The following is a 13,283-nucleotide window of genomic DNA, read 5'->3' as shown; positions in this document are numbered from 1 at the left end:
CTAAAATGACACGATAAAAAGGATGGACGGCATAGATTATACACATATATTAATGTGGGCCCATATGGGTCGTTGTTTGCATGGGTCATAGTTGTTATGTTATATGGGTCGTGGTTGTCATGTTGCATGGACTGTGGTATCCACGTAATCACTTCCTCTTATACTAAACCATTGGTACCATAGCTTAAGGCCCACAATGGGGTGATCCGATCCATCTGCCTTGTCAGTTAGCTCGCCGTGGGCCCAAAAAGTCCTGCCATGGGTAGTGTACACTTCTAACAAATATCACAGTGAACTTAGAAAGTTTCAACAATCACCATTATTTTTTATTATGTGGGCTACACGAGCACTGGATCAAGCTGATATTTGGGCCCTAGCCCTTAAATGACATGACAAGAAGGATGGGCGGCATGGATGAATCGCATACACGGTGGTGGGGCCCACAGACCATTGAACACCAGCCATTGGCTGGTGGTAGGGGGAGTGGCTAATCCGCCACTTTCTCAGGTTTTAAAAAAGAAGGTAAGTTCTTATTCACTCTAAGATAATATGACTTCTAAACCAAGGGCAGAGGCATTTTCGTCCTAAACGATATCCAAAAGTTGTCAGAAGGCGATTCTTGAGATATTTAGAACATAATACCTAATTTGACCAAACTTCAAGGTCAGTAGGGTAAAATTTCCCTCTATTAATGAAAATCTTCTGAACCAGATAGCGGGACGTGATTCGTCCAGCTAACCGAAATAATCGGATAAGGCTTTGATGGAAAGTCGATGTTGAGCATATGGATGCTGATTAGGTTCTACCATCGCCTGTCCGAAGCTCCGGACAAGCCGCGGCTCTGAGGAGCCCACCATAATATGTGGTTTATCAACACCGTTGATCCACTTTACCATATCGTTTTATGGCAGAATCCCAAAAATGAGGCAGATATAATGCTCAACTGGACCACACAGTGGGGATTAAACACACACCATTGAAAACTTGTTGGGAGCCGTAGAAGTTTTGGATCTGATGTTTGTGTTTTGCCTTCGTACAAGTTCATTTGACATTATGAACAGTGTGGATGACAAATAAACATCACTGTGCGCCATAACAAGGTTTCAATTGTTGTGTTATTATCACTGCTTCTTCCTGTGGTGTGGTCCATTTGAGACTTTGATGTGCCTAATTTTTTGGCTTATATCCTTGAAAGGATATGGAAAATGGATGGACGGTGTTGATAAACTCATAAAGCATGGTAGGCCCCTCAGATCCCCAGCCTGTTCTGAGCTAGGGCCGGCGGGGGTAGTACGTAATCCGCGTTCAGTAGATCTGAAATGCATGTGCCGTGTGTGGGAATTAGGGGCAGTGTGCGGGAATTACGGGCAGAGAGAGGTTATTGGTTTGGGGAGCAGATTACGTGCGCCCCGGCCTCACCCGAGACGGTGTAGCTCTTATTGTAGGACCCACCTTAATATATGTATTATACATCCACACCGTACATCCGCTTCCCCGGATTATTTCAAGGTACGAACATAAAAATGAATCAGATCCAAATATCAGGTGGACAATACCATAGGAAGAAGTGGTGATTAATCATTAAAAATTCTCATGGCCACAAAAGTTTTGAATCAAGCTGATATGTATTTCTCCCTTTCATCTAGTGTTTTTTTAAAAATAAAAATTAAAAAAAAATCTTATCAACAGGTTGGATGGCAAATAACCATTACCAAAATATTAAAGTGGGTCTTAAGAAGCCTTTAATGGTGGAGTGTTTAATAACCACTATTTCCTGTAAGTATACTCCACCTGAGATTTGAATATGCCAGGGCGGTGTAGAGTACATACATCAAGGTGAGCCCCACGGTAAGGGCCACACCTAATCGTTACAGTTAGTTTAGTAAACTTAGCATTCTTCTCCTCTCAAACGCAGACTTCCTACGAAAGCCTTTTTGTAGGAAGTAAATATAGGTGGGGGCTGCCATCATATTTTTGAGAAATCCATCCTCCTACATTCATTTTTTTAGCTTATTTTAGGACCGGAGAGTAGAAGGAAAATGTGGGTTGGGAAATTCCTGCAGTTGAAACCTCTTTAGTTTACAGTGATGTTTACATGCCATCCATGCCGTTCGTGACTTCATTCTTATTGGAATGAACTGAGAACACAAATATTAGACTGATTATAAACTTCTGTAGCCCCATAAATGTTTCAACTGTGGACATTCAATCCTCACATTTTCAGCCCACTTGTGTATTGGACTAAAATGAGCTCACAAAAATAATAGACGGAGTGAATTTCTCAAAAAATATGATAGTGGGACCCACCTAGGTTCCCAGCGCAGAAACTTCCTGCGGAAGAGTTTAGCAGGAAATCCGCATCTGAGAGAAGAATGCTAAGTTTACTCAAAACCAACGGGACCGATTAGGTGTGGCCCTTACCGTGGGGCCCACCTTGATTTAGGTATTCTACCCCCACACCATCCATCCGTTGCCTTTCACAGGAAATCCTCATCCTCTTCTCTGGCATGGGGTGTCAGTTGGACCGGTAGTTGGTTAATGATTGAGAAGATGGTGATGTTATCGCCGGGAACTGCTCTGTCCTCTTCCTTTGTGGTTAACACATGTGCACGTCGCCCTCAAATTAGAGCCCCATATCACTTCCATTTACGCATAATAAATAAGCGAGCTTCGTATGCTGGAGAACTCAACAACACACGTACTGAGTCCACTTGCCCTCCTGTACCTCCCAAAAAAAAGAAAAGAGAGAGAGAGATGAGTCGTCTAAGAGAGGAAGAGCACTTGATTGCTGTAAGAAAAGGTGCATGGACGAAAGAAGAAGATATTCTGCTGAGGAAATGCATTGAGAAGTACGGGGAAGGGAAGTGGCGCCAAGTTCCTCTAAGGGCAGGTATCAACGGTCCATTCCTTTCATTAAATGTTCAAAGCTGAAAGTACAATAAATAGGAATGAATGCTCAGTACACTCACCTCACACGTGGAAACCAGAAACATGCCTGCAAGATCCGAGCTGTTCATCATGTGATCCTCAATCCCCACTGTATCGATCCGTTTACAATCCCCATTGGGCCCAAAAGTCAGGCCAATGTACTCCTAATTGGCGCATGCATGTATAGAACAAGTATACGTCCGAATAATAGTCCATTCCATACAATTGTTTTGTGCAATGTAGCCCACAAGAGGAATGAACTGACCTGATTTTTGGGCTAAATGATCCGGAGAGTTTGGGCCACGTCATGGAAAGCTGGGAGACGGTCACATGTGCAATATAATATTGACATCGTAATTTCCATAACATTTGGGAGAAAAGTACGAAGGTTTGGCTTTCAAGTACAAATGAGTACAAGTGAACTCATGTAAGGTAATATAAGCACAAAATCTGAAGTCCATGGGATGTATCACCCCATATAACCTTGAGGGCCTAACTTTTATCTTCATCCAAAACTTTGGTAGGCCATGGCAAAAGGTTTCCTCCCTTCATTTGCATCTGTCTTTGCTATGGCCTACCACAATTTTGAATCATGTTTGAAAATTGAGCTCAGGTAATTCATGGGGTGCCACATCACATGGACCATTCAGATTTTAGACTTACGACATGTGTGAGAAGGTGCGTGAGTATATATATATATATATATATATTGGTTTTGATGAGTTTGTGCTCATTTGTACTTGAAAACCATGTCTTGATACTTTTCTCTCTAATGCTAAGCATATAATCTTCCTCTTTAAGAAACAAATAATAATAATAATAAGTGTGAGGTTAGGAATGTCTTTGAGAAGAAAAAAGAAATTCTTAAATGCTAGTTGTTTTAATTTTCAGGCCTTAAACGGTGTAGAAAAAGCTGTAGGCTGAGATGGTTGAACTATCTCAGTCCAAACATCAGGCGTGGAGAGTTCAGTGAGGATGAAGTTGAGCTCATCATCAGACTTCATAAACTCTTAGGCAATAGGTAAGAAACATGATTTTGCCTGGGTTGTGAACCGCGCTCACTTGCACGGGCCCACAGGCAGAGATGACTGGTTGATTGGAACTGTGAATTTTCTTCATGCTGTACTAGATAGCCTAATAATTCTGTAGGGATGGATCTGATCATTGATTTTTTTGAGCAAATGTGGTGGGATCACATTCAAGTCTACGGAAATAATGTTTAGGATAAGCTTTTGTAGAGGTTTGCTAATTCCACGTGTGTGGGATCATACGCATATACACTCGAGCTCATGGGTTTGTTGTGTGACCCATGTATGAGATTTGCAAGCGATTTCCTGACGAAGCCTTTTGCTTGAAGTTCTTGCAACGGGAAGCTAGTTGGGGCCCACCATGTACATACGTTGATCTGGGTCTTTTTTTAAAAAAAAAAAAAATTTTAATTTTTAATTTTTAATTTTTTAAAAAAAAATTGGTACAAAAAATGAATCAGATCCAAAACACAAGTGGGCCACATGACAAAAACAGTGGGCAGGCAAAAGCCTACATAGAAACCTCTCTAGAGTCCACTGTAATGTTTATATGCATTCCATGCGGTTCATAAGGTCAACTGAAAACATAGAAATATTAGCACGTTCCAAAACTCGTGTGGCTCTAAGAATGTTTCAACTGTTGATATTGAATCCTCCCTTCTTGTTGTGCAGCCCATTTGAGTTTTGGATGTGCCTCGTGTTCTGTCCCATATCTTAAAATGATATGGAAAAATGCATTGATGAGGTAGATTTCTCACAAACATATTAAAATGATCTGCAAAAATGTATAAATGAGGTAGATTTCTCACAAATATCATGGTAGGCACCACCTAAGTTCTTGTTACAGGAGCTTCTTGCAAAAGGCTTTCATTGGAATTTGCATTGGAGACGGTGGGCCCCAACATAATATAGAAAATGCGTAGTTAGAAAAATATTTTAATGTGTATATATATATACACACACATATATAAAATGTTAAGCATTATTTCCAACCTCATGGGTAGTTTGAATCTCTTACATATATTTCATCTCTGCGGGCGTGCCATGTCGGGATGTGTACACCTTTCAAGGCATGTAGGGTTGGCAAACCTTGCCTTTTTGGCAATATTGTTAATATAACCGTTTCGTATTACGGAAACATGCAGCTGATTTCTCTCATGAATATCTTGTGTGATTTTATAAATCTCAGGCGGTATTTGTTTTGATGGTATAAAAGACCATCCTATGAACAGGCCAGGACTCTTGTTTTGGTTTTACATCATTTGAAAACTTGGTGGCAACTCATGACGCAGCTGTGCTGACCATCTAGAATGAGTAAATTGTTGATCCAACTAAGAATGGAATTTTTACTAAGATAATATTAATCATCTTATTTCTACTTTGGAATTTCAATCACCCGCGCAATTTTACTTCTAAACGTCCATTTGATAGACATTAGTTAGATGGTTAGGATTGCTTGATCAACGCAATCATGAAGATATGCTTAACCAACAATGAGTCCCCACCATTTTCAATCCAGCCTTTGAAGTCACAATTATGGTTGAGATTTTTAAAATCTTGCAATATATTTATATGAAAAATTGATCAAATAATATTATTAACATGATATCAAAATATTTTGAAAATCTATTTTTTTATTTAACACAATAAAATATCATGATTTTAATGTAAAAAAATGTGGAAGTTAAATTATACCATATATTAATATTTTAAAATTATTTATTAAATTATCATGATTTTAATATAAAAGTATATAGAAGTCAAAATATTTCATTTATACCATATATTTATAGTTTAAAATTATTTATTAATTTATAATATAATATTTTAAAATTTTAAAATTTTGGGGAGATTTTAGCAATAATATCCAGATAAAAATGTAGAATAGTCTCGAAATTCCCATTGGTCCATGCGGATATTTGCAATCATTGCCACAGTGAGGTGAAGACCATATCCTCATGCCGTGGGGAAGCTTTTCAAAAACCCCATGCATGTACAACGCAGCTCGTATACGAGCTACCACATGTGCCGGTGTGGCACATGGGTTCAGCATCCAAGCTCTCCATCATGCATGGGTCTCACCGTATTCATGTTCTCGCAAAATTAAAGGCATCCGACAGCAGGCCGCCTATGATATTGGAAACATGAGGATAGTGTACATATCTTTGGCCTCGTTGAGAAAATGGTGGCCCACCTTACAAGTAGACCGACCTGATACTTTGATCAGGGCATCTAGGCAGTGGTATCCCTTGGATGGATTGAGTCGCATTGGTCGTGTAAACCTACCTACCGTCCATCTGACCATCCTCTCAAGGGTGAACGTCCAGGCAACACCTGTTACGGGGAGCTTCGTCGATAAAGGATTCGTCCATGTAAAGAGTTCGGATCCTTTGTTTGTGAAAAACAGGAAAATCATGTTTCCCAGCGTTGTGGTTGGGCCACATCATCCCTGTTTGCATTTAATGCAGCAGTTGTTGTTGACGTAGTCTAATCATAATGCAGGCAAATGATATTTTCTTATTTGCCACAAGTAGTGAATCAGCATTCTCGTGTAAAATACACTTTATTTATCTGCTCACCAGCTCATGTTACAACCAGAGCCCAAAACTAAATAAGATCTGAGGTTCAGGTGAGGGTTGTGGCAAGAAATAGGAGGTCGGAATGCCCACCATTGAAACCTAAACCCTAGGGGTGTGTTTGGCGCATGGTATTAGATGGGCTTAGGTGGGATGGAATTGCATTTGGTCCTGTGCCAATTCCAGTCCATGTTTGGGAAGAATGGAAAAGCTTGGAATTAGATGGGATGGAATTGCATTGGGTCCTTTGCCAATTTCACTCAATGTTAGCAAGTTGTGTAGGTCCCACCATGATGTGTGGGCTATATCCACACTGTCCACCCATTTTTTGAGATCATTTTAGAGCATGGGCCAAAAAATCAGGTAGATCTAAAGCTCAAGTGGACCTCACCATAGAAAGCAACGGATATTGAATACTTACCGTTGAAAACTTCTTTGAAGTCACATAAGTTTTGAATCTGCCTCATTTTTAGGCCCATGCCATAAAATGAGGTTACAAAACAAATGAATGGTTTAGATTATAAACCCATGTGTTATTCCCAATAATTTCAAATGATGGTGGGTATATCCATTTAATGTACGACCGTATTACAACCAAAGCATGGAATTAAGCTAATCCCATAGTATAAGGGGACAATCCCTGCTATGGGTAATAATTATACTTTTTGAATCCCATCCCATGTAATCCTTCCCAAAGCCATGCCCCAAACATGCCCTAGGGTCCTTACCCTTGCTCCGGTGTTAGACTCTTATGAGTTTCAACACCTGGTCAAGGGTTTGAGTACCCATAGGTGGTGAAATTCCACTATGACGTGCGTGTGTAGGGGTGTGTGTGCACATGTAAGAAAAAAAGAAAAAAAAAAGAAGAAACTTAAACCCCATTACAAAGTTTTGGATTAAGATTATATTTGTATTTTCTCTTCATCTTGGTGGGAGTCAACTTTCAAACGGATGACATATATACATTATGGTAAACTCTTGACAGATTTCAATGGTGGGCATTTCCATCTCCACTATTTCTTATAGTGTGGCCCACTTAAGTCTTTGGTCTACATTAGTTTTATGCTCTTTTTTTCAAAGATGATAGACAAAATAAGCTTTTCATGAACATCATGGCAGGCCTTACCAAGCTTCGTGTTGCGGGAATTTACGGATGTGTAGCAAACTCTCATCAGTTTTAATAGGATTGAAACCTTTTACAACACTTTATTTCAAGAGAGCAAATTAGGTGAGACCCGCGCTCCCCCAAGTCGGTGTGACCCTTACCATGGGGCCTACTTTAATATATGTATTTTGTATCCATGTTGTATATCCGTTTTTCTAAGTCATTTTAGGATATTATCCCAAAAATGAAGCATATTTAAATATAAGGTGGATTATATCATAGAAAATAGTGGATATTGAATTAATGGCCCATTAGTCATGTATGTAAAATACTCTCCATACATTGAATTATATACCACCCCAAGTTACGGTTTTTATAAGAAATTTTACATTGTTTCGGTCAGTGTGGCCCAAGGTTCCGTACAATCAGCGGTATACGGGTAACGGTGCCATGCCTTTGCTGTGTGTTAGCGACACCTCAATAGAAAATTAGGACACGTGTGAAGAGGGTCACCTCGGCCAAAAATTAGGACTCCCTATAAAGCTTCTGGAACAATGGTCACTGTGTCATGTCATTGGAAGCCGATGGGCTTGTTTACAATGCAACAGCTATATAGCTGGTCTATTGACACCAGCAAGTTCTGTGGGTCACATCACGAGGTATGTGTTATATCCAAACCGTCCAACCATTTTATGAGATCTTCTTTAAGGCTTGAGCCAAAAACTAAGCAAGATCTAAGATCAAGTGGACCACACTGCAAAAAGAAGTGGAGAATTGAATGTATACCATTGAAACCCCTTTAGGGATTAAAAAAGTTTCTGATCAATATGATTTATTTATTTTTCCCTCTTCATCCAGGTATTTTTGACCTTATGAATGGATTGGATGAAAAATATACGTTACGGTGGGTCCTATTAATTTTTTAATAGTGAAAATCATTACCCTGTTGCTATTTTTGGTGTGGTCCATTTGAGGTTGATATTATTCACTTTTTTCTAATGCTTTAAAATGATCTGAAAAAATATATAAAGGGCGTGGATATAATAAACGCATCATTGTTAACTTTTGATCTCCCAGAACCGTTCATAAAATTCGGAGCTCGAGGAGCGTCGGCGCTCGTCTTAACACGACAGGTATCAACGCCAGCTATGTAGCTGGTGGTGTGTGTGGTACACCAGCCAATCCGCTTCCTTCAAATGGGAACATGGGCTGCCGCCCAGAGAAGCGGATTAGCTGTTTCGCGGGTACCACCTTAGTGGGTGTTACTCTAATCGTGTGGGGTCCATAAAAATATATTTTTTGTGTATCCATGCCGTTCAACTGTTTTTTAATCTCATATTAGACGTTATCCCAAATCTTAAGATGATAAACAATCTCATGTGGATCACACCATTAGAAACAGTGATAAATGACAATTAAAACTTTTTTAAGCCACAAAAGTCCTGGATAAATCTGATCTTTTCATTTTCCTTTCATCCAGATTTTCTTGACATTATCAACAAAGTTGGATGGCAAATACATATCACTAAAACCTTATATAGGCTCTTTGGAATATTTTTTAATAGCGAGGCACCCAATCACCGCGGTTTCATGTGGTGTGGTCCACCTGAGATTTCAATCTACTTAATTTTTTGGGGCCGCTTCTTAAAATGATCTGGATGAACAGATGTAAGGCATGGAAATACAACACAGCATCAAGGTGGGCCCCACAATAAAAGTAACACCCACTAGGTAACACCGTATCTTCTCCCATATGAAAAAACTATAATAGAAATTCTGGATGAGCAAGTCAACAAATTTGGGTGCCCTATGAAGAGACACTTGGGACATGAGCTCAATATTTTTTGGAAGCGGACTGCGTGTTGAACACAACACCGTCCTAGCATATGGGTGCAAGTACTCTCCTTTGCGGGTCCACTACAATGAATGTGTTTTATCCACACCGTCCATTCATTTTGCTAGCTCATTTTAAGACATGTGCTCCAAATTAAAGTTTTTCCAAAGCTCAAGTGGACCACATTGTCTAATGTTGAAAACTTTTTGGCGTTCACATAACTTCTAGATCAAGCTGATGTTTGTATTGTCTTATGAATAAGTTGAATAAGTTGGATGACAAAAAAACATCAGTGTGTCCCAGGAAGGTTTCAAAAGTTATCTCTACTTTTTCGTGCTCCACTTGAACTTTGGATATGCTTCAATCTTAGATTCAGGCCATGTAATGAGTTGTTTAAATGGAAGTGGGGTGTGATAAAACACATACATGACGATGGCCCCATGTAGTCCTTACACCATGTAGTTAAGTGGTGTTAGGTTAACCACAAATCCAATCCACATCAATAATTTCTTCGCTCAACCCACCGTTAACATAGAAAATAATCTCATTTTTCATGAACGCACTAAGCATGTTAAGATTATTGCCACAATATTATTTTAAAAAACCTATCTTTTGACATCCTTCAAATTGCTTATGCATCTTCCCAATATGAACTTATGGATATATATGCACCAACTCGTGGGAGAGTATTGGGATTCTTTGTAATTATCTTTTATTATTTTCTTTCTAATTTATCCTTCCTACTTGTATTACCTTATTTGTTCCCAATTAGAGATTTATTTATGGGATTTGATTGTTAATCTCTTTTTTTATATGTACGTTGTTATTCATCTCTCTCAGATTTCTCAGATTCTGATTTTAATTAGAGACTGAAATTTCCAATGGACCACGATCGACTCAATAAATCAATGGTCCAGGTCATTTTTTTCAAGGTGGTAGTCTGAAAAGCAGTCGATGCAATATGGTGCCTGCAATCCAATCGTCTTTGCATTTCGGTCCCATGCTCCAGCATGGTGGTGATTTTGAGTTGTGATCATTATTAGAAAACCTCCATTTTAAACTCCTCATTTTTTGAGAGGGAGAGAGAGAGAGAGAATTAAAAAAAAAAAAAAAAAAAACCCTCGTATCACTCCGTTTTTTTTATTTCTTTATTTTAATAATTTTTAACCAAAATCTCTCTTTGCATTATCATAAACAGGAAACGGCCTCCTATCAGTCCATTTGGCTCTGCTTGGGAACCAGCAAACCACTTTGAGGAAAACAATTTTCCCAAGAAATTAAATTACACTTCCATCACCATAGCGAAAAATATGTTTCTTGGGAATTTCTCAGCATTGGAATTTCTTGAGAGATTTTGAAAAACATGAGATTTTTCTAGGGATATTATCTGGAAAATATCACTAAAAATAGAAAAATAAATAATATGTATTCAAAAATAATTAATAGTTTTAAAATTTTTAATATATAATTATTAATGAGTTATTTAAAATTCTAAATAATTTTCTCATTCATATCACGTTATTGTCGCTATAAAATAGTGAAAATTTGAAAACCACCAATATTTTGAATATCTCGCCATATTATCACGATATTATCGTTTCATTATTATTATTATTATTATTTTTTTTGGGATAATGTCGCAATATTTTCAAAATCTAGGTGATTTTTGTTATACTGCAAAGGATAGAAAACATATTTCTAGAAGATGTTGAAAATTATGGTTTTCATCAAAAACCTCCAAAAAATTATATATTTCTTACACAACCCACTAGAAATAAGTTTTTCAAATCATCGAAAAAAAAAAAAAAACTCATGAAAACAAATCCGTTCTTACTCAACCCATCATGTTTATTTATTTATTAAAAATCATTATAATATCGCATTCGCCTCTCTTTGTAGATGGTCCCTAATTGCGGGTAGACTGCCTGGAAGAACAGCTAATGATATCAAGAACTATTGGAATTCGCATTTGACCAAAAGACTTGCTTCCAACGTCAACAAATCCAACCCCAAATCCGAGGATCATGTGATCATAAGGCCCAAACCTCGGACTGCCTCCATCCATCCAAATTGGCTGAAAGAATCGATATCCATGGTCGAGAATCAACCAAAAGAAATGAATAGAACGTGGACAGCGCAAAAGCAGCCTGAGGATTCTACTTCTTGGTGGCAGAGTCTATTGGCTGAAGTAGAGAAGAGAGAAGAGGAATCTGCTACAAGCTCGGTGGTGGAAGATTTTGAGGGAATGAGAAAGGAAGCGAATGCCTTGGAATGCGGAGTAGAATTGGACGGCTGGCTTTTAGAAATGGGAATTCTACTCTCGACCCCATAAACACGCAATAATTACCCATTTGATGGAGCTTTTTGCTAAGCCCACACGCGTGTATAATTCACACTCCACGAGCATCATCAGATGTATTAGCATGAGTGAAATATCGAAGCCATCCATCAGGTTTTTAGGAGATATCCGCTTCAGAAGTCCATGCATAATTATCTGATGCAGTCAACCAATAATAGCGAAAGGCTTCTGCTCCAAAGATAAAGGATACGGATTGCGTGGTTTGCCCACCTACGTGGTGTGTTGACGTCACCTAGCTTTGTGGGCTCCATCATTATTTATATCTTATATCCACACCGTACATACATTTTATGAGATCATTTTATTTTGTGGATAAAAAATGAGCTATTTTATAAGCTCAAGTGACCCACGCTGCTGAAATCAGTGGATATTGAACGTCTACCATTGAAACTTCTTGGGTGCCACAGAGATTTTGGATCAATCTGATATTTGTTTCTTTTCCATTCATACGGGTATGTGTGAGGAAGGTTTCAACCGTGGGAATAATTTTCCCAACTGCTTTCTGTGATGTGGTCCACTTGAGCCTTTGATATGTGTCGTTTTAGTGCTCGGGATCTAAAATGATCTCATGAAATGGATGGACGATGTGGATATATACTGTAAATCATGGTGGGGCCCACATAACTTGGTGGCGTCCTTTTCTGCGCAATCCGCTTCCAAGATAAGGTGCTGCACTTGGGAGCTGTGCCGTCCATATATATATATATATATATATATATATATATATATATATATATATATATAAAATTTCAGCCCTTTTATATAATCGTACATTTGCTGAGTTAACCGTGGCCATCCTGGTGATGGATGGCTTGGATATCGTAGCATGCTGGAAATTGTGTTGGCACGTGCATTAGTTGACTTGTACACGTGCCTGGGCTTACCAAAGTTACCGTTGATGAAAGGTGGAATGGTTTCGGTACAGTATCGGCAACACATAACAGCAACCATGCCGGGATGATTCCCACCGTCAGATGAGAGACTTGGGCATTCATTCCACATTGCGGAGCGTGCACATCGAACATACTCAATAACCGAGGAATACATCAAATGTGGACCGTTTGACCTTTTCCAACCGTCCATTTTTCTCATTGAGTTCCAACCTGGTTGGTCAGTGGACCAACACAACTGTCAATTCGTGTTCAGTGTACAAGACCTGATGAATGGGCTGGATCTCATACACATCCGACCCTGGGAATCAGGTCCCCGCATGACGGCGGTCATCTAGCTCTTGCCTCGTATCAAAACCCAAGGTGGAATTATATTTCGATATTCGGCAAAAAGTAGAGAACGCGTCATCTGCTTATTCTGTTGTCTTTCTTTTTGCATTTTGCACTTTGTTGGCTGATGTACGGGATTTCAAATATGTGGGGCCTAGTATTTGGTGATGCAAGCTTTGAGTTAACGGTGGTCGCAATTGCCATGTAATTTAGGGAATTCTATAAATTAATAC

The 13,283-nt window shown here is 38.9% G+C and overlaps 1 protein-coding gene across 1 annotated transcript; it reads left to right on the top strand.

Moving 5' to 3' along the window:
• The first annotated feature begins 2,709 nt into the window (after nt 1-2,709).
• LOC131252117 (transcription factor MYB1-like) lies at nt 2,710-12,232 on the top strand. Its single transcript, XM_058253006.1, has 3 exons — nt 2,710-2,890; nt 3,820-3,949; nt 11,371-12,232. Exons 1-3 carry the CDS (start codon nt 2,755-2,757, stop codon nt 11,801-11,803), a joined length of 699 nt encoding a protein of 232 aa, XP_058108989.1. The 5' UTR covers nt 2,710-2,754; the 3' UTR covers nt 11,804-12,232.
• Nucleotides 12,233-13,283: the final 1,051 nt, after the last annotated feature.

The sequence above is a fragment of the Magnolia sinica genome, chromosome 7, assembly GCF_029962835.1.
Source record: "Magnolia sinica isolate HGM2019 chromosome 7, MsV1, whole genome shotgun sequence".
Taxonomy (NCBI): domain Eukaryota; kingdom Viridiplantae; phylum Streptophyta; class Magnoliopsida; order Magnoliales; family Magnoliaceae; genus Magnolia; species Magnolia sinica.
The sequence above is the reverse complement of the archived record's forward strand: the minus strand, read 5'-3'. Positions and strand labels throughout refer to the sequence as shown.

Coding starts and splice junctions, on each gene's coding strand:
- LOC131252117 (XM_058253006.1), top strand. CDS start 2,755: ATGAGTCGTCTAAGAGAGGAAGAGCACTTGATTGCTGTAAGAAAAGGT. Junction 2,891..3,819: donor CCAAGTTCCTCTAAGGGCAG/GTATCAACGGTC, acceptor TTTAATTTTCAG/GCCTTAAACGGTGTAGAAAA. Junction 3,950..11,370: donor CATAAACTCTTAGGCAATAG/GTAAGAAACATG, acceptor CTCTCTTTGTAG/ATGGTCCCTAATTGCGGGTA.